This window comes from Prionailurus viverrinus, chromosome A2, assembly GCF_022837055.1.
Source record: "Prionailurus viverrinus isolate Anna chromosome A2, UM_Priviv_1.0, whole genome shotgun sequence".
Lineage (NCBI taxonomy): Eukaryota > Metazoa > Chordata > Mammalia > Carnivora > Felidae > Prionailurus > Prionailurus viverrinus.
The window spans coordinates 146,942,190-146,965,865 of record NC_062562.1 but is presented as its reverse complement, the minus strand read 5'-3'; the positions used below and the strand labels follow the sequence as shown (position 1 = coordinate 146,965,865).

The 23,676-nt window shown below is 52.9% G+C and overlaps 1 protein-coding gene across 4 annotated transcripts; it reads right to left on the bottom strand.

Moving 5' to 3' along the window:
• Positions 1-381: 381 nt before the first annotated feature.
• On the bottom strand, positions 382-22,733 carry CPA5 (carboxypeptidase A5). 4 transcript variants are annotated; one of them, XM_047851076.1, is made up of 13 exons: positions 22,242-22,733; positions 21,659-21,718; positions 20,945-21,156; positions 19,032-19,113; positions 17,860-17,994; positions 9,260-9,358; positions 8,009-8,110; positions 6,722-6,823; positions 6,267-6,377; positions 5,740-5,830; positions 2,325-2,524; positions 1,947-2,031; positions 382-1,426 (listed from the first exon to the last, which is right to left on the bottom strand). In XM_047851076.1, the coding sequence occupies exons 3-13, from the start codon at positions 21,058-21,060 to the stop codon at positions 1,239-1,241; spliced, it is 1,311 nt and encodes a 436-aa protein (XP_047707032.1). In that variant the 5' UTR covers positions 21,061-21,156; positions 21,659-21,718; positions 22,242-22,733; the 3' UTR covers positions 382-1,238. The 4 variants fall into 4 exon arrangements, with proteins under 4 accessions (XP_047707032.1, XP_047707034.1, XP_047707033.1 ...); XM_047851078.1 differs by having other exon boundaries at positions 22,372-22,733; XM_047851077.1 differs by having other exon boundaries at positions 22,376-22,733.
• Between the last annotated feature and the right edge of the window lie 943 nt (positions 22,734-23,676).

Here is a 23,676-nt window from a genome sequence, read left to right as displayed (position 1 = left end):
TTGACCTCCAGCTTCTTCAGAGTACCTGCCTTGCCCTGAGGGCGGGGCAAACAGACCCACTATCTCTGCTTCCCCGGGGGGGGGGGGTGGGGGGGGGTGGGGGGGTGGGGGGGGTGGAGGAAGGCGGAAAGTATTAGGAACAACCTCAGGAGGGGCGCCTGGGAGGCTTCGTGGGTTAAGGGTCCAACTCTTGGTTTTGGCTCAGGTCATGATCTCATGGTTTCGTAAGTTTGAGCCCCATGTCGGGCTCTGCGTTGCCAAGCGTGGAGCCTGCTTGGGATGCTCTCTCTCTCTCTCTCTCTCTCTCTGCCCTTCCCCTGCTCATGCTGTCTCTGTCTCTCTCAAAATAAATAATATAAATAAATAAATAAATCTAAAAAAAAAAAATAAAGAAGCCTCAGGATTGGGAGGGGGTGCATCTTGTTTCTTCTATCTCAAAATATTCTCCCTTCTCTCCCTTAAATAAAGTGCTTACTTAGTAAATGCCGGGCCGGGACTAACCGCTCAGCGCAGGACAACCATGGTGACTGTGGCAAAGAGGGGTGGGGAAGAGGATTTCCTCTCCCTGGATGTGTGGGGCTTCGCCGTGCTGGCCCTGACTGGCCGTGACTCTGTCCAGGACCAGCGGAGACTGCGAGGGTGCCCAGGAGGCGCAGGTCACAAACCAGTGACTTGTTCACTCTCCTTTAGAGGGTGAATGGGATCTTCAAAGAGGGGGAGTCTGAAATGAACCCCTGACCCCTACCAACATAGGAAATGAAGCAGGAAGAGGAGGAAGCTGCCTGCCTGTCCCCATCTCTCCCTCAAGGTGCCGGAAATGTCGGCACCGGAGAGCCACTGCTTTTGATCAAACATTGTCCCCTCCAGGATCATCTTAGGATGTAAACACCAAGGGGACAATGTGCCTACTAGCAGCCCCCAGCAGGTGCATTGTCTGCCGTGGGCCTGGAGGACCCACATTTGCAGGAGGAGCAAGTGTAAGGTCGGCTGGCCCCTCAACCCTCCTGAGTACCTGGGGACTGAAGAGGCGTTTCAAGTGCCCCTCTCCCCTCCTCAATGCGAGCCCAAAGGGGTTGGTGGCCAGCCCCAGAGGCCATCAAGCCTGTTCAAACTTGTATTTATCTCCTAAGGGGTCAGGGTTGGGGTGTGGGGAACAGGAGGCATCACTTGGGTTTCAGGAGGAGCCCCGGTCCTCGGGGAAGGGAATGAACCTTCCCGCTCTGCCCTCGGTGGTGTTGCTAATAGGGGTGATTCAAGGTGTGCTCCATGATGGTCCGAAGCGCCAGCCACGTCTCCTGGGCCGTGGGGATGATCTGGGAGGCCGGCAGCAGGAAGCCATAGCGCCCCGTGTCCCGGAGCTCGAAGGTGAAGGAGAACTTGATGCCATTGTCATAGGCCCAGTCGACAGTGATCCCGCTGGCCACATCTGGATGTAAAAGGGCAATGAAAAAAAAATTAAAAAAAAAAAAAGGCAAAGAAATGCCCCCCCCCCCACCCAAAGGAAGAATAGGGTGTTTTGCTAAGAGGCATCCTGAGTGGTAAGTGGGCCCTGGGAGCTTGACCCCAACTCACCCCGGACAACATCAAGCTTCCTGACCCAGGCCTCAACCTGGGCCACCCCCTGCCCTCTCTCCCCATTCTCTGCCCCCGGCAAAGGGAAAGCTCCTCGAGGCCACCACCCTTAAGATCTCCTCTCTCAGGGACCATCACAGGGCCAGGCATTGGGAGTTGGGCATTAATTAGTGCTGCAGAGAAGCAGCTGCCTGTTTCTGGGTGCCACCACTCACCCCTCTATTCCGACTGGAAACCAGCTCTGACTCAGCCCGGTCAGACCTATGGCCCCGTGGCCAACCAGTGCTGCCAGTCGGCAAAGAGACCGCACCCGCCCACCCCACCCCCCGGTGGATGTGGTGCCGAAAGCAGCAGCCAGGGCAAGGCTCACTCACAGAGGGTGGTGCTGATGCTGCCATAAATGTACTGGATCCCGTGGACCTCATACAGGGCCTGCGCTGCGTCCTTGGCAAGATCGTACTGCGAGATTACATCCAGAGGGTGAGAGGCCGGGGCTCCCCGTGCTCCCACACCCTCACCAGCTGCTGAGAAACGGGAACTCAGGAGTCCTGGAAGTTGGATATGTAGATGACTCTCACGAGAAGGGAGCACAGCACCTCCGGCTTTGAACTTGACCACACGTGAGCACAACAAGCTCTCCTCTCCTTCCTACCATGGGGTCAACTGGTCCAGACCCTTGTTTCAGAGTGAGGGCCTCAACCCTGTGGGAGCCTGCCTGATGCCTCCCCCAAGCCCCCAGCAGCCAAGCTCACCAACTCCTTCTGGTTTGGAACAGGCTCCGGTGAGTGGCCGTAAGGGTACATGAGCATCTGAGAGTAGCTGTGAATGGAGATCAGAGCCTTGATGTTCCCATGGGATGTGATGAAGTCCACGATGGCAGCCACCTCTGGCTCCGACTGAGGGGAGGGCCCATGATAAGTCTCAGAGCAGGGGTTGCTATTAGAACCATTTCCTGGAAGAAAAAGAAAAGCACCCAGAGGCTTCAAATTCCAAGGCTTGGGAAAGACACTTAATGCTCACAAGACATCCAGCTACTCCTCCACATTTCCCAGCCTCCTTTGCAGTTTGGTTGAGGCCATGTGACCACTTCCGGCCAACGAGAATGTGAGCAGTAATGAGGTGTCACTTCTAGCTGGAGGCTCGTAAGAGCAGGCATGACTTCTCCACACTCTCCTCAGTCTATGTGGTTGAAAGCAAAAACCTCTAGATGGAGGAAGCATCCCGGATCCTTCTCTCACGATTGGGAGAAAGCTGCCAAGGAGAGTCACCTACCCACATTGAGCTTCCTGTGCATGAAAAGCAAACTTTTACTATATTAAGCCACTGAGATTTGGATGGGTATTTATCACAAACCCTAGTCTTAGACGGTCAACTCAGCGACTCTCTTGCCCTATAGAGAGCTTCCCCGGCTTGTCCTTTGGTTAAGTCCTCACTTGTTCCATTAGAAAAGTGGGCCTTCTTCGGCAGCTGCCTTCAGAAGAAACTCTAGGTCTCCAACCCTGGCTTCCTCAATGAGCAGCCACCCCTGTGAGCTGACCCTTCTCTGCCGACCGTCCACTGCCATGCGGAAAACTTGGTCAGTTGAGCGCTCAGACTTAGCATCTGCTCAAGCTTTGCCACAGCTGTGGCCCCAGGAGCAACATGAGCTTGGGGCCAAAAAGAGAGAGACTAGATCCCCATAGCTGCCTGAAGCTGGCCTGGGAGCCACAGGTGTAAAGAGGCTTTGACGATTCTTCTTGGGGACCTAAGTTGGGGGAGAGGACAAAGAGGAACTGACCTTCTATTCTGTTGGCAAATTTCACTTGCTCCTATCTCCTAGATTCTTTGCTCTCCACGTCATGGAGGGGCTGGGCTGTGGGTTGGTCAAGATTTGGGGGTTATTTGGAAGGAGCCATCCCTGTTCTTCCTCTTCTTCCTCCTTCCTGAAATGACTGCGCACAAGCCCAATGCAGAGGTCAGGGATCACCCCAACTTCTGGAGCCTCCCAAGGATGCCAGAGGGCCCCCCGCCCCCAGACCCTCAGGGCAGTGCACTGGCCCCAGGACTGGGGGGCCTGGCCCATGGACTGGTTCTGATGCTGCACTAGGATTGCAGCAAACCGGTCCTCCCCAAGAGCGCAGGGGAGGGCAGCGTGAGTGGGAGGGATGGTCTACAGATTACTCATTATGCAGCAATTAAATTAAGGCAATGATAAAACCATAAACAAAATCTTCCAGCCTGAGTCACCAACCCAGACACACACTATTTCTGTCCACAGGCAGGCCCGGAGGCAATTCTGTCACCGGGGAGTGAGACCCCCTCGGTCTGCGGGTCCTCGCCCCGGGGCGGGGACCCTGGTGAGAAGGGGATGTGCCTGCAGGAAGCAAGGGTGAGGAGCGGCCCCCCAGGCTGGACAGTGGCCCTGTTTGTTGTGTCTGCCGGGAGCTTCTGCACCTGCTACACTCGATGAATGACAAACAGCAACAGATGAGCAGAGCGGGGGAGGCTGAAAGCTTTGTCTGCGTTTGCAGCCCACGCAAGGAAAGCGGTTCCCCTGCCAACGACCAGGTGGCTTTGCCCAAATATGGAGAAACACTTCAGGCCATTAGTTCTGGTTTGAGCTAAGCAGCATAAACTAATCTTCCCCTGACCAAATGGGAATTAGCTGCCTGCCTCTCTCTGACGTTCATAGTCAAAGTCCTCTGAGCCTGCCTGTGTCACAAGTACCTGCTAATGGATTCATTAGCTATTTATTTTTCCTTCTCTGAAAATGTAATTTGTAGCAAGGGGAAATCTCTGGAAGGACATGGTAAATTATTAAAAGCGGTAATCTTTGGGTGGTGGGATTATGGGAGCTTTTTGTCCCCTCTGGGCTTTTTTTTTTTTTTTCCATACTTTTTTTTTTTTTTTTTACATTGTATATATACTGATTTCCTCCAGCCCCCTGTGGTGAAACACACAAAAGTTATTTTCTTTAAAAGGTAATTTGTCTTTCTGCTAGCCAGTGTGTCTCAGGGTCCATGGGTACTCACTGCAGCCGGTTCTGAGGGGCCCTCGCGGATTGCAACTTGGGGCAAAGGGGCTGGTCATTTGAAGGTGAAAACACCCATTTTTACACGGTTGTGTTCCCTTACACAAGTGGTTACACACACAGTGCCAGATCCTCAGGCAGCCCCCACACCATGGGCTGAGCACCTTGCTCTGGATGCTTTAGATGCTTATTTTTCAATGAAAACAGACTGAAAGAAGCTAGATTTTCAGTGATGGGCAGATCTACAATGTTCTGTCTCATTGGTCTGGCCATCCATCTGCGGATCTGCTTTTCAACGGCAACGGCACTGCCTCCTGTGGAGCCAAACTCCGACCCCACCACACCCCCAGAATAGGGGGTGCCCACGCAACCTGTCTTGGCTAGACCCAGGATCCCATTCATCAAATCGCTGCATTCCCAGGGTCCACATGCTAGTCCCGAGGCTTTCTGGAGACCTCAGTTTCCGCATCGAATCCCTACGTCCCCGGTGTGGTAAGGGTGATAATCAGGAAGAACACCAAGAACTTGAGAGGAAGCTGCCCACCTCTGCCTGGAAGAAATACGGCCCTGCAGATACGCACCAGTCCATCAGCCCAGGATTACGAAGCAACTGGGTCGCAAGCAAAAACCAGGCTCCAGACAGTGTCAGTGATAAGAACTTGGCTTATTTTAGATTTAAACTACTGTTCTGGCCTCCCCAGAGGGCAAATTTCAGGTCATGACTCTCGGGAAATGAGTTTGAAGGCATTTTCTCTTGGTGGGCTCCCTACAAGGAAGGGCTGGAGAGATCTGGGGGGCATATAAACTCTAGGGTTTGAACAACCAGCAAGACTATCTTGTCCCTCCTGAAGGGACAACCTGAAGACTCTCTTGTACCTTTCCCTGCCATAAATAGGATTTGAGCCCTGCAGCAAGGAGCCGTTTCCCGCGTTTCCCACGAAGCTGGAGCGGATGCATACGTGGCCCACGCACGTGCAACCCCTCCCCATATCGCACAGCCAATCCTAGGCGTGTGCTTGCCTGTTCCTGCCATGACTCACTCGCATGAACTAACTACATTGCCTCTCCGGTTATGAGTCCACATAACCTGACTGTGTGAGAGACGTGCCAAGACGTCCTTCTCCAGCCCTGCCCCCAGGTCCAGCAGATTGCCATACCTCCAAAACCTGACTTCCAGTTCCTGTTAAGATCCACACCGATGCAGAAGATTCCAGGTCTGGTGGACTTGTTCTTCCGCCACAGGCGGTTCTGAAAAGCCCAGGGCGGGGGACATTCACCCCTTTCCCAGGGATGGAAGCCTCCGACATCCTGTCCAGGAAGGGGTGGGGGGTGTCTGGTGGGACAGAGAGGGGCAAAAGGAAGGAATGTCTAGGGCAGGATGGGGCTGCTACGAGGCTGGGCCAAGACTGCGGATCACCTATGGTTAAAGCTGTGGTGTGGGGGGAGGCCCGAGGACAGGCTGCCAACAGTGGCCTTCCCTGGGCAGCAGGACAGGGGTTGAGTCGCAGCTGCAGTACCTGAGTCACCTGCCTGCCTTCGTGAGACTCTCCACCAGGAGCCCCTGAGGGGCCAGCCCCCACTGAACCTCAGCTCAGCTTCCCAAAGCCACAGTGACCGTTCCTGCACGCCCCGCCCCCCAGAGCTGACCCTGACCCCTGACCCTCTCCCTCCCGAATGTCCTCACCATGCTGTGGGTAAACGCAAACCCATCAGGGTTGGTGACGATCTCCATGAAGATGTCCATGGCGTTCAGTAGGTCCGTCAGCGTGCGGTCTTTGCCATATTCAGTGACAATCTGCAGGCCAGGGCAGAGTGGGTACAGGGTGAGGGATGGGAGGCGCGGGCAGGCCCTCCTCTGAGGTAGATCAGGACTTCCGCACAGCCGGTGGCCGCAGGCAGGGGTGGCATCAGGCCATCAGATACATTCTTCGTGGGCTTGGAGGTTAAACAACTAGAAGGCGGAGGGTGGATGTGGGCGCTGCGCTGCAAAAGGCCAGAGCGCATGGCAACTGTTCCAAAGGACAGGAGAGTAGAGAGCCCCCGAGGTTTAAACGAGCCAAGTACAATCTCGCAACCAGGGGCGCCCTAAAATAGTCGAGTAGCCGCCACCCCAGCCCCACCCCCATCATCTGTGCTGACCTTCTTGGCGGTCCAGATGCCAGTGGCATGGGTGATCCACTCCCGGGAGTGGATTCCAGTGTCTATCCAGATGGCCCGGCGCTGAGGTCCTCCAGTGCTAAACTGGGTAAAAGCACCGGGTCCCAAACAGGTTTGAACGGAGACAGCTACAGAGCTGTCCCTAGGCTCCCACAAGGTGGCCCCAGATGTATGGGCACTGCCTGGGGCGGCCCTGTGTCCCGAGACAGGGGCTGTATATGCAGGGACTTGTGCATGGGTCCATGAAGTGCACACGTGTGGGAGCCCCGGTGACACAGCGGTGCACTGGGGAAGCAAGGTGATCCAGCTGGAAGCACAGAGCTTCCCAGGCTTGAAAGTGTCTGAGACTAGTGTTTCTCAAACTTTAAAGGGCACACGAATCCCCCGGCATCTTACGAAAATGCAGATTCTCAGTCAGTAGGTCTGGGGAGGGGTCTGTGGTTGGGCATTTCTAACGGGCTCCCGGGGGTGCTGCTGCAGGTGCCAGGACCCCACTCTGAGTAGCAAGGTCCTAGGCCACATTAAAGAGAGGACACGGACGGCCCCTGGGGGAAATCAAAGCAGGGAATGAGGAGGTCAAGTCCCAAGTTAGATGAGAACACTTGGCCCTCTGGAAGAGTCCCCCAGGGCTGTCGAGAGCCGGAGCGCCGTCTTGTCTGAGAGCTGGACGTCAGGTGCCTTGAGGGGGCCCTTTAGGGCACATACTAAGACTTGTTTTTGGCTTGGCTCGACTCCACACTCCTACCTATCCTGCCTTCTTCATGACCAAGGCCATTGCCGCCGTCAAGTTTGCTCCAACTGTTTCCAGTGGCCCCCGTGAAGGGCTGGGAGGTCTCCCCACAGACTCGGGCCTATCTGTGGGGCTGCCTGAGCCAGATGACCTCAATCATTTGTAAATGAGGCCTCTATTTATCTCCCTTCCCATTTCACAGATGAAGCAACCAAGGGAATAGGGAGAATGCTGACTCACCCGCATCCACCTCCCAAGACCAGGGTGATGACCACCACCCTGCAATTCCATCTCCTTTGCAACCCTCCCACCTACTTCCTGACCCAGGACCTGCCAGGTCGCTGCACCATCACCTGTCCATACCTACGAGAGTAGGTCCCTGAACACCACAGCCCCAAAGCTGTGGGTCACCGCAGGGCAGGAGTATACACATCTTCTCTGTCCCTAAAACTCCCACCCTGCCATGACCCTACGTGAGTTCAGTCTTATGCCAGGGGCTCTCACTGTAGAGTCTGGTGGTCAACACTGCCCTCTTTTACCTTCAGGACAACAATGGACCGATTTTCAAAGCTGTGGCCAATCCGAATTTTTGAGACTATATCTGAGTGCTCGGCCACAAAGTTGTCGATCCAGCTATATATCTGAAAGGAATGAAGTTTGTCAGACCGGCAGGGAGGCAGGGAGGGGCGGGCCCCAGGCTCTCCCCGGATATCCTCCTTCCCCCACCCCACCCTCCCAGTGCTGTCCCACCTCCCTTGAGGGTCTAAAAGGACCCAGCGGGAGAACTGCACACAGCGGGAGACGCAGAGCTGGTGTCGAAGGCAACTGGCCCTGTGCAGAGCTGAGCCTCTTTCTGGAAGAGGAGTGTCCTCACCCTACCCAGTCCCCAGGGTCAACCTGCAAGGCCCTCAGGGTGGAAGTTTCTGTTGCTTCCACTCTCTTGGCCCATTCAGTCCGTTTGACAGACCCCACCGACCCAGCTGTTTTGGTCTTCTCGGCCCTTAGAGATTCTAAGCCGTTTGAAGGCAGGGCTATTTATCTCGGATGTCAATAAATACTGACAGGCCATATTAACCCCTTCCCTCACTCTTTCAATGTACATAATTGAATTACCAAACATATGGGAAAAAATGGATCTTCTATTCCAGGCCATGTGAAACGGGAGAGTAATGACAGTGATACCAGAGGGGACACTATCAATTCCATCGCATCTTTTTCATGAAAATGGAACCTATGCCTTGAGTTTCTTTCTGGGCTGGGTGTCCAGAAAGGCGGGCTGTAACTGGGAGCAAGAATTGTCTCCAACTGAGGCGACTCTGTTCTATTCTACAAAATGGCTCTCCAATGTGCCTGGCCTCCTGTCCCTTCGATGCTCCAGGACCCACAGCTGGGGCCACTTGACACCAGAAATGCTTGTGGAGAAGTCAAGACCCCTGAGTCCCCAGCCACAGTGCTGGATTTGGAGATGCCACTACCTGCTCTGCTCTGGCCAGTGATGCATCCCTACCTCAGTGTTCTGCCTAGTAGACCTTTCCTCAGTCCCGGACCTGCCCTGGGCTGTACTGTTGAGTTCTCTCTATCCCTATATGGATCCTGGTTTCCGGACCTGTTTGAAGCTGTCTGTCTGACAGACCTTCACCCAGTGTCTGCTCTGCTCTCCAGAGACTCCCCAAGAGTCATTTCACACTCTCCCGCGGACCTCAGAGTCTTTCATTAGTCTCTGCCTGAGTCGGGAGACCCTGAGGGCCCAAAGGGACAAGAGAGCCCGGAGCTCAACTGGGCAGACCTACCTCCTCCAGGGTGTGGTAAGAGGCATAACTAAAGCTGCTGGTGCTACGCTCCAACCGGCGGGATTTGGCCATGGCTTCTCTCTCCTCATCCAGCAGCACCTAGGAGACAAGAGCACATACTGGAAGGGAAGGGGAGAACCGGGCCAGGCAGGCCTCTTCCGAACCCCGCATCGGCTGGGCCGCGCACAAAGACACCACCGACACAGGAGAACGAGCCACCATGAGTGTGAGCTGCGCAATGGGAGGAGATGCCGGTTGCTGGATGATTCTGCTTGGCCAGCTGGTGTTCATGCCTCCGTTTCCCAGATGAGCACGGGGCGAGGGGTCCGGAGAGCTGCATTCCAAGTCTGCCACCGACTTGCTGTGGAGCCCTTGCCTTAGTTTCCTCAGCATGGAAATTAGGATAGCAATATCTTGCCCTGCCCAGCTCATAGGATAAAATGTAATAAGGGATATGAAAGTATTTTAGAAGAGTGCTCGTGATCTAGTGCCAACATTGTTTTTGCCCTCTATGAACACTGCTGAGTCAAGGCTCAAGCTGACCCCCGGGGGAGCAGAGGGCCCCCCTGACCCACTCTACTCTACCCCCCGGGGGGTAGCCTACACAATTGATATCCAGGCTATTTGGGAAACCAGCTACGGAGCAAGCTGATCCAAATAATTACAGAACTAATATGCCAACAATCTTTTACTTACTGTCTTAACTGCCTCTTAAACACAAGTATGGATGAACCAAAAGCAATGTCCTGGGTATCATTTGGAGTTGGTACTCTGCCCACACGCAGTACTTCCCACTGACCATGGGGAGGGCATACAGTTGGATTGGGTTGCCCTCCCACATCATTCTGGGACACTTTTCCCAGCTTGGGATTCAGTGAGGTGGGCAAGTGCCCTTCACCCCAGGCTCATACCCTTACACTGGCACCCAGGGATAGAGGCACCCCAGGACTCTGCACTGACCAGCAGCATGGGAAGTGCCTCGGCCTCTCTGCCACAAAGGGTGCTGGGAAAGCAGAAGACCTCAACCCGAAGTCACACAAGGGGGTCTTGATGATGTCTTGCTTCAGGCAGAGCCTTTCAGTTTACCAGGCATCCTTATCCTCATTGTCTCCATTGGTCTGGTCAGATGACCAAATGACAGGGCAGGAATTCACTATTCATGTTTCAGAGATAAAATAGATTGGAGAGGTGAAGGGACTTAATGGCAAAGCCAACAAGGGGCAAAGGTGAGGTAAGAACCCAGACATCCTATTCCTAGCCTTGGGTTCCTTAAGGCTGGCTAGCTATCAAAACTAAAGGTGAATAAGAATAATAAATGTATGTATTATATGTAATACTAAATAACAAACATATATACACACACATAGATAGATATACATACCTATAGGTATATACTGTTGACCCTTGAACAATGAGAGGGTTAGGGGCACCAACTCTCCCACAGTTGAAAATCCACACATAACTTTTGACTTCCAAAAAACTTAACTACTAATAGCCTGCTGTTGGCCAGAAGCCTTACCAATAGCATAAACAGACAATTAACACATACTTTGTATGTTATATGTGTTATATATTGTATTCTTACAATAAAACAAGCTACAGAAAAGAAAATATTAGTAAGAAAATCATAAGAAAGAGAAAATACATTTATAGTACTGTACTGTATTTATAAAAAAAAAAAATCCATGTATATCCACACAGTTCAAACCCAGGTTGTTCAAGGGTCAACTGTATCTTTATCTGTGTGTGTGTGTGTGTGTGTGTGTGTGTGTGTGTAGGTATGTATATGTGTGTGTGTGTACAGAGAGGGCAAGAAAATGTGTAAAATGTTAACAACAGGTGAAAAATCCATCATACTCTTCTTGCAATTAAAAGGTGTTCTGAAATAACAAAAAAATGTGGTGCCTGGGTGGCTTCGTCAGTTGAGAGTCCAACTCTTGAATTTGGCTCAGATCATGATGATCTCATGGTTCATGGGATCGAGCCCCACGTCGGGCTGCGCGCTCACAGAGCCTGCTTGGGATTCTCTCTCTCTCTCTCTCTCTCTCTCTCTGCTTCTCCCCAACTTGTACTTGCTTTCTTTCTCTTTCTCTCAAAATAAATAAAAGTAAAACATTTTAAAAAACTATTTGAAAAAAATAACAAAAAAGCAATACCCTGAGCATAGAAAAATAAGACAGTAACATGTCAGAAAATACCTCTATGAAAACAACGCTTGTTAGGAGAGAAAGATTATGATTTCAAGCAATTTTTAAATGTTCCCTATTTTTATATTTTGGCAGCATGCTTCTACTACTTCAATAAGTAAAATCTTCTAATGAATAAATAATACTAAAACAAAAACAAAAAGGCCCAATGGCTAAAATAAAGTAGCAGCCATGGACTCTTCAGTCCCAGGGCTGGAAAAGAGGCATCACCACCATCCCCGCAGACGAGGCCGTTGTCCAGTGCCCACTCACCCTGCTGCCCCAGTCAGCTTGCTCACAACCCTCAAGTTCACAGATTTAGAAATGGGACTGGAAATCGCTGCTTGGGCCTCATTTTCTTTTCTTTTTGAGCACCGACCTCACATTAGGCAATTGTGATTGCAGTGTTTTCTGGCTGAATTCTAAGCTGGATACATTCCCACTTGGGCAGAGCTGGGATGGCTGGGCAAGTAAGGAAGCCTGGAGGAGCCTTGACCCTTGCTGGCACAGGCACCACCCCGGGACACTCTAACAAAAGGGACTTGTCTTCTCCCAGGAAACCAACGGAAATCTCAGCAGCCCACCGTGACCAGTGTGTGCCCATCACTTTGGGCCGGGCACTACCAACTGTGGTGAGCAGCCGCAGGGAGCCAGCAGCCCGGGGCCGGTGCACCCAGAAGTCCCCCTCCAGTCCCTCCGAGATGAACTTCCTAGGGACTGGCGGAGGACCTGAGGCGGTGGGAAAAGGTGGAGGACAGGGAGGAGAAATTGGGAAGCTCTTCCCACAGCCCAGGGACACCCACAGCAGCAAACAGCTCCCAGGAGGCCATTCTTTGTTCCACAGAACGGCTTGGAGACAAATGGGAAATGGGCACCAAACTGCAAATAACTTTCCAAACACCCTCACAGCCCTGTGAATGGATGTGACACCCGCTCACAAATTGGGAATGCTCAGCCCTCACAGCTGGGCCCCAATCCCAAGAACGCTAATCTACCCTGGCCTGAAAAATACACAGATGTTGGCTCCCTTCACAAGGCCGAGAGGGGAGAGGGGAGAACTGAGAACGCAGTCTTGCCACAGGCTCAGGGAAGCCTAATTACAGCCCTGTCAGGCTTCTCAGAGAAAAAAAAGAAACGGCTCAGAAGCAAGCCATTTGCCTCCCTGGAAGCCATAACCTGACAAGGAAAGTAATACCTTGGTGTGAATTAATTTATGACAGGGGTGAGGAAGGACGGGAACATTAAGCAAAGAACAGCACCTCCAGGATGGAGGAGGGCAGGAGGCCACGGGAGGCCCAGGAAGGGCGAAGCCGACGCCTGAAGGGAACCAGCACTCGGCCGCTGAACTCCAGCCGCGCAGACATAAAATGGACGCGGCTCCGGGTGACGGTGAACGGGGAGCATCTCCCCACCGCCCCCCCCCCCGCCCCCACCCCCGCTCCGTGACAGCAGCAGTCACCTCTCCTCATGTGTCCCTGGCCTTCTCTAACAGGCCCAACATTTGCAGTAGCAGCTGCGTGGCTGGTAGCAAATGCAGTCTGTGCCTACGTGGTGGGTGGCTACAGACCCGGGGGTTCTTAGCGTGGACCCCCCTCAGAGGTCAAGGCTGAACGGGTGGCTTCACTGCCCCAAAGGCAGAGTTAAAACCACCCACACAAACAACAGTGACAACTGTGGAGGAAGCAGATGGCTCAGGAGCAAAGAGTGCAGGGCCCGGGGCCAGGCTGCCTCTGGTTAAATCTCGACGCCATCACTAACGGGGCACTAATCTCTCTGGGCCTCGGTTTACCAAAGTATTCATCTCTCCCTGTGCCTTCAAAAACGGGGGTCACGTTATCACACCCTTGAGCACATTCTTTAAGGGGTTCCCGTGAGGCTTAGAGGGGTTAATACATGTAAAATGCTTGGAGTGTCGCCTAGCACGTAGCCATGAGGAGGAGCAAGAGGAGGGTGGCAGGGCGATAGTAATTTGGGGGGTGACTCACGTGTGAACAAGGTTTTGAAAGCAGCAAGGGAATAAGTCATGCAGGTATCTGCAGAAACAGCATTCTACTCACAAGGACCAGTAAGTGCAAAGGCCCCGAGACGTGAATCTCATCAAGGGCCCTTGGGCAGGAATGGGTCAGGCAAGTTCAAGGAACAAGAAAGAGGTCCAGGTCTCTGGAGCACAGCGAGCCAGGGGAGAGCAGTCAGTGACGAGGGTGTTGTACTTCAGGGCCATTTTAAGGACTTGGGCTTTTACTCTCAGTTAGGAAGTCATTGAGGGCTTTAAGCAGAGAAGTGACATAATGGGATATAATATATAATAATAATAATTTTAAAGGACCCCTCTGAATGCTGTTTTGAGACTAGGCAACAGGGAGGCAAGGATGGAATTAGGGACAGCAGTTAGAAAACTCTTAGAACAATCCAGGTGTGGGGCTGATGGCGTGCTGGCCCAAGGTGGTAGCATAGAATGGTAAGATACATTTTATTTATTATTTTTTTTAATGTTTACTTTGGAGAGAGAGGGGATGGAGCAGGGGAGGGGCAGAGAGAGGGGGACAGAGGACCCGAAGCAGGCTCTGTGCTGACAGCAGGACGCGAACTCACGAACCGTGAGATCATGACCTGAGATGAAGCTGGACGCTCAACCGACTGAGCCAGCCAGGTGCCCTGGTAACGATACAACTTAAAGGGAGAGCTGACGGGATTTGGTGAATGTGGGATGCGAGAAAGGAGTTGAGGACGACTCCAGGCTTCTTGCCTGAGTGACCGGAAGGACGGCGTTGTCATTTCCTGAGATGGAGAAGGGCTGTGGAGGAGCAAGTTGAGGGGGGGTGCTCGGTTGGGAACGGTGACATTTGAGACGCCCGTTAGGCAGGCAGGTGGAAATGAGGAAGAGGCGGTTGGAGACCCGAGTCTGGAGTTCAGGGTGAGCGTAGGAGTCTGGCTGGAGATGCAAGTATGGGAATATTCAGGAGGCTGAAGGTATCCAACGCCATGATCTTGAATGAGAGGATCCAGGGGAAGTCAAAGGACAGAACTGGGAAATAGGAAAATGACATGCAAAGGAGAGCCAGTTAGATGGGATAACATCCAGGAGAGGACAGTGTCCCGGAAGCCAAGACAGGACATGTTTCAAAGACGAGAGAGCAACCAGCTGTGCTAAATAAGGTGGAAGAACAACGGGCACTCAAAGTTGGCCACTGAGTTGGGCGTAGGAGCTGTGGGTGACGAATGTCAAGGGCAGTTTTGGTGAAGTGAGGGGTGGACAGTCCACCCACGGAGAAGGATGGAGGTGGCAAGTATGGCCCGTATTTCCAAGAGTTGTGCTGCACGGGGAAGCCGAGAAATGGGGTGATAGCTGGAGACGGGGGGGACGGGATCGAGAGAGGATTTGGGGGGGTAAGAGAAATAACGCTACATTTGTATGCTAATGAGAATGATCCAGAAGAGAGGGGGAAGTTGGCAAAGCAATATTTACACTAAATTGCATTTTGCTCTAGATGCTCAGAGCCCGGGTGATTTTTGTGTTCTCCGTTGTGCTTTCCCCTATTTTCCAAATTATCTAACATGAATATTTATTAATTTTGTAATCAGAAAAAAGCCATTAAAATCCACAGAGCTGATTGCTCAAGTGAAGCTTTTCCATGGTGACTCATCCTAGAGAAAAAAAAAAAAAAACAACAACAACACCAAAACCAAAGGGCTGAGAAAAAAGGGGGAGGTGAAGAAAAATTAAATGCAAATAGAGCTCACTCGGAATCAGATAATTTCTTGCCTGGCCCACTGCAATTTCCTCAGCACCCTCCTGCCTGTCAGTCTCTCCCTGCTCCTGTCCCCAGCTCAACATTGTCACTGTCAGAGGGATTTTTTTTCTTAAATGCAAATCTGATCCCGTCAGAGCCCTCCCATGGCTCCCCCATGATTTTTCGGGATAAATCTCGACCTCTTCACCCAACAGAGGATGCCCCTTGTGATCTGGTCGGGCCTCACGGCCAACTGGGGGGGGGGGGCCTTCCCCTCCCGGTCCCCCCCTCGCCTGCTCTTCAGCCGCACCGTAATTACCGCCTTCTCAGAGCCTCCCTACGTGCAGAGCCTCTTGTCCTCGGCTCCCATAGCAACCTGCTGCACGCCATCAGCACCATCAGCAAGCTCATCCACTCCATTGTAATCACTGCTTTACTCCCCTCCACTCCCCACCCCCACGACCCGGCTCCCCTGGATACGGAACCGGAACCGGAGTTCCTGTCTTTGTGTTTCCTGCACCTTGCACACAGTAGGTATCTCCATATCAGTAGATGGAACAAATGAACCCAGCTCTTCCATCTCAAGCACGCGTCTGATCACAGCTTGGGGGGGGAGGGGGGGTGGGCAGGGCGGGGAGCAGGGGACACTTCCCTTCCTCAAAAATCTCCAGCACCCCTGGCCAAAGCGAAAGCCGGAAGCCGGCCCCAAGGTTTTTCACGCTCCCTCTCAGCCTAGTGCTGCGGAGCAAACACACCCTCACTTCTTTCCTTTCCTCGCATCCGTGAATTCAACCAACATTTATTAAGCCCCAACCGAGTGGCAGGTGCCATGGGAGGCGCTAGGGCATAAAGATAGATAAGAGGCCCGAGCCTGGACCTTGAGGGGCTCAGGAGAGGGGGCCCTGGAGACAAAGACCGACCTAATAGCAAGGCCTCTGTCTGGGCACACTCTTTCCGAACCTGCCAACAGAGTCTTTGTGGAGACCGTTGAGGGCCCGCCGCGCAAGAGAGGCTACGCCAAACGCTGCGGCGGAGAGATCCAGAAGATTCAGAAGAGATTAGGCCCGTGCGTCAATAACCGAAACGTAAGGCTAGAGGCCAAAAACCTGAGTGGTGCAAAGCCTTCCCCTCCTGTTAGCGCCTCTGAGCTTCTCTCCTCCTGGACACCCTCCCCCTCGTCACCACAAATCAACTCAACACGGCAGCCTCCCCTACCCCCCCCAACCCCAGCTCCCTCCAAGCCAAAATGGGATCTTAAGTATGACAATCGGCGCTTGATGCACTGCAGACAGAGCGAGGTGTTGGGGAAAATCCTGCCCGGCTGGGTTAGGGCAGACAGTCCAGGGCATCTACTACTGACAGGGAGTAAAAAGCGCCCCCGGAAGGGATTCCAGCCTGGGGACGACAGGGGAGGACCGGCTGAGGACAGCTCCAGAGGAGCCAGGGGGCAGGCTCAGAGGTGCCTCTGGGGCCACTCCTGATGTGCAGAAATCAACAGAACATTTTGAGAGACCTCTTCGCATCTGCTGGCTAAATGCTGCGGGCTTTCAGCGCGGGGCAGAAGCGAGGAAATGCGAACCTGAAGATGCCCACGTGGGCGAAAAATGAGAATCGAGGGCTCTTTCTTTCGATGTGGTACCCTGTCTTGTCTGCGGGGAGTTTCCCCATTTGGGTTTGGGGGGGATTAATTAGAGAAAGAGGCCACCCCTACGCACTGAGCAGCAAACACATGTGCCCGATGAGGGACAAAGGTCTGTGCACGGATCTAAGTGGCCCAGCCCGGTGCGTTCGCGGGAAAGGAATGCCCCTGATGCGTTTATCCCTGGGCATGTGATGTCATGTGTGTGCGCTCCGGGAGACTGGGTTCCCACACTCAGCGCCCTCAGAGAGTAGCTGCAGCGTGCTGTGGCTGGGGAGGAATGTCTGGGGACGCGACCCTGCAGGTGCACCACAGCATCTGTGGAGGGGTGCGGCCAGAGGCGCCTAACCAGCGCGCGGTGCCCACAAGAAGCGCTTTAGGAAGGGGGCTCCTTGGGACACCCTTGAAGACAGAACAACAGAAATAAAATGTCACGGTGTTCAGAAAAGACACCGTAAGCTGCGCCGACCAGGGCGGGTGGGGACACGGGCAGGGCCGGGATGAAGGCTCTGTCTGTCCTACCCAAGGGTGGGTGTGCAGCCCTCCCAAAGCTATTCCCCTGGGAGAATCCTGCCTGGGAGAGGAGCCTGGTACCTCCTAGTACCGAGAGCCTGGCGGTACAAGTGTCGTGGGACGGCCAGGCCGGCGGGGACGGTCAGAAAAGCAAAGGGACTCTTCCAGAGCTGCCTCCCCCAGGTGCCCAGGAAAGACCCGAGCTACTTGCTCCTGTCTCCCTCCTCCCTGGTCTCCTCCTCTGCTGTGAGCTGCAAATCCCCCCACAAGAGGACTCGTCCACAAGTGACTGCCACTACCACACGAGGAGGACGTCCCCCCTCCCCCGACCGTGGGCTGTGTCCTAGATTTTAAATATTCTCTGAGAAGTGTGAGGTGTCGTTCCTTCTACAGCAGGTCCACAAGAATGCGGACGGAACTCTAGAAACCTGTCCACTGTGAGCCCTGGGTTGCTTTCCTCTGGGCTGGGCTCAAACCAGAAAGGCACGTGGAAGGTGAAACCCTAGCCGTGGTGCTGGGGCAGGACCTCACCTGGATGTCCTTTATCATGACGCTGTAAGCAAGGCCGTGAGAGCCCAGGTAAGCCTTGACGTCTTTCAGTTCAGAGAAAGGAACTCTCATATCCACCGGGAGGCTGGGCCTGGCTGGGCCACGCCAGAAGTCCACCTTGGCCACAAAGGAAAGGAAAATGGATGTGTTTAATCGCGTGTCCTCATACATGATCCTGTGGGCACCTTAGACAGGCAGACGGTCTTCTTCTCTTAGACAGTTAAAAGGGCCCCAGTTCCAAAATGAAAACCCTCAGGCCGAGCACAGAGATGGGGGCAAACAAAACCCCCGAGCTGCGTTTCTTTCTCTGATTCCGAGCACCCACGCTCCCAGCCTCACTCCAACTTCGCCTGGACCCCAAGAACCCTAAACAGTTGCTAAAAGTGAGACAGCTCATCATACGGGGCATTCACGTGGACAAGAACCTTGGTCAGAAGGGGGAGGCATCACTGCCCTCAAGCCCTGGGGAGTGGGGGAGGAACCCAACCTGCATTCCCATGACCTCCAAATGCTACGTCTACTCACCAACTTGTAAAAGGGAGAGAATTGTTATAAAGTGTTATGAGTCCTAGTAGATAGGGGCACTCAAACGAATAGGGACAGGGGCTTTGGGCCACAACCAGAAATACCCGGTTGCTTCGGCAGCCCTCAAACAAAACCCTTCTATTGTAACTGTTGAAGAAAATGTTTTCCATTGTGGAATACTTGCAGAGGACAAACGTTCTCGGAAACAAATGCTCAGGCTGACAGGGACGAACCCAAATAAAACACAGGTTCACCAAGCTGAGCCTTTTCAGTGGGGGAAACCGATGTGTCCAGTCTGCATGCTACATGGCATCCCACCCAGAGACATATGTACTCCCCGGGTGGCTTCCGGACACTCCAGTCATTTGTGAGGTGGCCCCTGACAGGGTCTGCTCGGCAGCTCCCCATCTAGGACAGAGGAGAAGGCCAAGAAAGGCCACCCAACTTTCCGGGTGAGTGTTCCCAACCTTTCCCGAAGAAGATCCCACATGTGATTTTCCACGGTGTTGTGATCTTTGGCAGATATGATAGGGGCAGGTTTGGGGTTCGGGGAGCAGAACAGGGGGCTGAAGATGCAGGCCACTGTAAGAAAGTGGAGAACATGTTCCCCAGCCCTGAGGAGTCCTCACCTTCTGGGGCTTCAGGCCCTCCAGATCCCTGAGAAGTGAAAGCTGCTTCTCATTTTTAGCCAGGACTCGAAGAACCTGGTCTCTGGAAAGACACAGGGAGGGTGGAGGGAGATGCTGAGACGGCTCCCTGGAAGGCTGGGCTAGGGGACCCTGAGGACCAGGCCGAGGGGACCCGGCAGGAAGGCTGGGAGGCTGGAGGAGACTGAGCAGAAAGACGTGCCACTCTGGGAAGCACGCGAGTCCTTCAGCATGAGACAGCGGTCGCTCCAGACCAAGGACAGACCACCCGAGCCACTAAATAAAGCCCGTCACAACTAGTGATGAACCCAGCAGCAAGACAGGGGAGGAAGTATGGGAGAATGGAGGAGGCCTGGGAAACCAAAGGAACGAAGGGGAGAAAGGAATAGATACAGAGGGCAGGGGAGACCAACAGTGACCCCGAGTGCTCTTTGTGCAAGGGCCAAAGGCCATGGTCTGTCCAAACCCTGTGCCCCTTCCAACCTTCTCTCAAGAGCTTGAGGACATGGAAGGCGAGATGAGCCTCACGCTAACATACGAGAGGAAGCTGAGCCCTTCCCATCCTGGTGGAGAGGCCGCGAGAGGCTGTGCGCGTGACCTCCGGTGTCCGCCACCCGGGATGCCGCTGACTCCCTCCCTGACTGGCTTGGATATCAGGGAGGATGAACCCTGCCCCCCCCAACCCCCTGTAATCACCACTATGGGGATACTTTGGGGTCATTCCATTAGGTGACGTCTGGGAAGCTGAGAAACATGTCCCTAGAGGGCCTGGGGTAAAATCCTAATGCTTATCCGTTTTCAAAGGAGGACAATACTGTATCCATATGGTACAGATACAGAGTCTTCTGGGGGTTACTAACGTCTTTAAGAATCAGAGAAAACCAGGGGCACTTGGGTGGCTCAGTCGGTCGGGCGTCTGACTTCAGCTCAGATCATGATCTAACAGCTCATGAGTTCGAGCCCCATGTCGGGCTCTGTGCTGACAGCTGACAGCTGGGATCCTGGGGCCTGCTTCGGATTCTGTGTCTCCTTCTCTCTCTGCCCCTGCCCCACTCACGCTCTGCCTCTCTCTTTCTCTCAAAAATAAGTAAACATTCAGGGCGCCTGGATGGCTCAGTCGGTTAAGCGTCCGACTTCGGCTCAGGTCATGATCTCACGGTTTGTGGGTTCGAGCCCCGCGTCAGGCTCTGTGCTGACAGCTCGGAGCCTGGAGCCCGCTTCGGATTCTGTGTCTCCCTCTCTCTCTGCCCCTCCCTAGCTCATGCTCGCGCGCTCTCTCTGTGTCAAAAATAAATAAACTTAAAAAAAAAATTTTTAATAAAAATAAATAAATAAACATTCAAAAAAGTTTTTCAAAATCAGAGGAAACCATCCCCCCAGGAAAAAAAAAATAGATAAACAAGTTTACATATAAGCAAGAATCAGGGGAATCTTGGAGCCCTGGAAACTTCCCCATGGGCTGCAGATTAAGAACTCATGCTGGGGGGGCGGGGGGGGGAGGTGGCGCCTGGGTCTGACTTCTGCTCAGGTCATGATCTCCTGGTTCATGAGTTCGAGCCCCGCATCAGGCTCTCAGTGCAGAGCCTGCTTGGGATTCTCCCTCTCTCCTTTCCTCTCTCTGCCCCTGCCCCATTCGTGCTCTCTCTCTCAAAATAAATAAATAAACTTAAAAAGAAGAAGAAGAAGAAGAAAGAACTCATGTGGGGAAGGACAGTAAGACAGCTGCTTGTCCCACCCTTGAGTGGGACAGTGGGAGATTATGGACCTGAATGGGAAGTGAGGTCCCAACTCCCTCTCCTTCGACCAGGTCCCAGGAAGACAGCCTCCTCCCTGCTGGCACACCTGGTCCCCAAGCTCTCAGCAGCCCTTCCTCCCACTGTGGAGCAGCCACTCACCCTGTGAAATTCATTTGGCCCAAAGCCGCTGCCAGAATAAAGCTGAAGACCAGGAGCGTCCACCTGTCCACAGGGGACAGCCCGGGGCCCACGCCTCCTCCAGGGGCCCCCTGCATGCTTCTTCCTTCAGGCGAGCTTCAAGGCCTTTCTTCGTGCGCAGGCATGGCCGAAGCCTCAGGACAGGACAGCACCTAAAGGCCGGCAGGCCCGGCCTGAGAAGGGGCGTTAGGTTCTCTCTGGGGGAGACCCAGCATGTGGCTCCCACACGCAGGGCCTTGACAGAGCTAGGGCCACCCCTCCCCACGGCTAGGCAAGTCCCCTCCTGGCAAGAGGAAAGAGGAAAAGAGGAAGACGAGGCTCTTGGCTTTCCTTCCTCCCTGGAGGTTTGCTGGGCCAGCCTCTGGTGGACATCAAGTCCTCCTTCTCCGGAGAAAGAGAAGAGTAGCTGGAAGGCCCCAGGAAACCACTCCGTTCCTGCCTCCTCATTTAATTCTTTTCTTTTGCTCTCCTTCTCCCTCCCCATCCGCTCACGCTTCCCCTGGGCCACGTCCTCCTTACGCATAAGGGTGTGGACGCCATTGAAAGAACGCCGGGTTTAGAGACAGGGACCATGGGCTCACTTCCTGTCTAAAAGACCTCGGGCAACTGCCCTAATCTCTCTAAGTCTCAGTTTACTCATCAGTAAATGGGGTTAATAATACCTCCCCTCCCTACCTCACAGGGGTTGGGGGGCATATTAGATGAGACAACGTGGGTGATCTGGCTTGGCAAAGCCTGCAAAATAGAATGTATTATTATTTCCAAGCATTAGCTCTTAGTCACAGCTGCATCTTAGGTCAGCACTCCAGTTGCAGTGGGGAGACGGGGGACAGAAGGGAATAGAGAGGGGAACAAAGGAAATACATATAGCACGAGAAGGAATTCGGTGAAGACTCCCTTTTCTCTACGTTCAGCTGGCCGCCATTATGTCGGCACAGGTAGTGGATTTTCTGCCAGACATGAAGGTCACTGCAATCATTATAGTTCTCAACAGACAGCAGACTCAATTTCTCAGTCCTGCTGAAGGCCCACACAGCCCCCTTTATGGGCTGGGAATAGCAGGAATAAAGCGGAGGCCAGCACACAAAGCAGTCATATTGGAAGGAGAGAGTGAAAGATGATGCGTGAATGGTAAATGATGAATCTAACAGAAAATCCACAGGAGGCGGCGGGGGGGGGGGGGGGGGGGGGCGGGGAAGGCAGAGACTAAATCCAACAAAGTTGTTCAGCAGAGGACGTCAACAAAAGGCCACTTAACTGTCACCGGCGATTCTCAGAAGCCCCCCTCCCCATCCATACTTCCCCAGAATGGCCAATTAACTGGCCATGTGTGCAGAGAAGGGAGCTCTTTTATTGACAGAATGCCCTGCTCCCACACCCCGCCGGACCTACTCCATTATTTCGTGGTTCAGTTGTTCAGACATGCCAAACTCTCCTAGAACCCTGGCTTTGGGAACTCTCAGACAGAAACATTAACAAAGGGTTTAAGGACCTATAAAAGAAAGCAATTAGGCTTTCCACCCAAGTAACATTCAGCTTTAGTAGAAACAGGAATAAAAGAACGTCCTAGTAAACAACAGCTCAGGAATTTAAAAGAAAAAAGTGGGATGGTGCTAGGCACCAAAAGTACCCAGCATCTTCTCGCTCAAAAGCATCATTTAAGTCACTAATAATGAGACAACTATCCCTGTATTTGGTTTAGGGGTGGGATGAGAGAGAGAGAGAGAGGGAGAGAGAGAGAGAGCAAGAGCAAAAGAAAGAGAGGAAGAGAGAAGAGCACTTCAGAATTCTTGAGAATTTCCAGTAGAACTTTCTGTGATAATGGAAATGTTCCGTGTCTGTGCCATCCAATAGGATAGCCACTAGCCACTCGAGATGTGGCCAGTGAGACTAAGGAATTGAATTTTTTTATTTTATTTCATTTTAATTCATTTCACTGATTTAAATACCACGGTGGCTGATGGCTACCATATTACACGGCACAGTTCTATGGGAATTCATTAGCCCTAAAGCAGGGCCTTCAATGGCTGGATATGAAGCAGAGACACACAGCGGGACTTGACTTAATACCTAATATTGGCTTCTAACCAAAAAATAATCATTCATCTAATCATTTACTCAATAAGCGTCTACTGCATATCTATAATGTGCCAGGCACTTGCTTACTAGGAATAAAGTATGGGAAGAAAACAGAGAACAATACAGACCTGGACCTTAGATTTCTAATGGGGTGAGTAGACAATTAGTTTAAAGAGCATATAAATAATTGTAAAAATATAGCTGGCGTATGTGCTCTAAGGCGAAAATACAATCTACCATGAGGACAGATAACAAGGACTCCGCACGGGCTGAGACAGGGAGAGTTTCCCGAAAGAAGTTTTGTTGGAAGACTTTTACGTCCCGTGAGTGGGTGGTTTAGACACCCAAACAACCCTGCCCCCATGAAACATTTTATCCACTAAAATTCTGGATACGATGAAATATTTTTAATAACTTTTAAAACACATCACTGAGGGGCGCCTGGGTGGCTCAGTCAGTTAAGCATCCAACTTCAGCTCAGGTCACGATCTCACGGTCCGTGAGTTCGAGCCCCGCGTCCGGCTCTGGGCTGATGGCTCAGAGCCTGGAGCCTGCTTCCGATTCTGGGTCTCCCTCTCTCTCTGCCCCTCCCCCGTTCATGCTCTGTCTCTCTC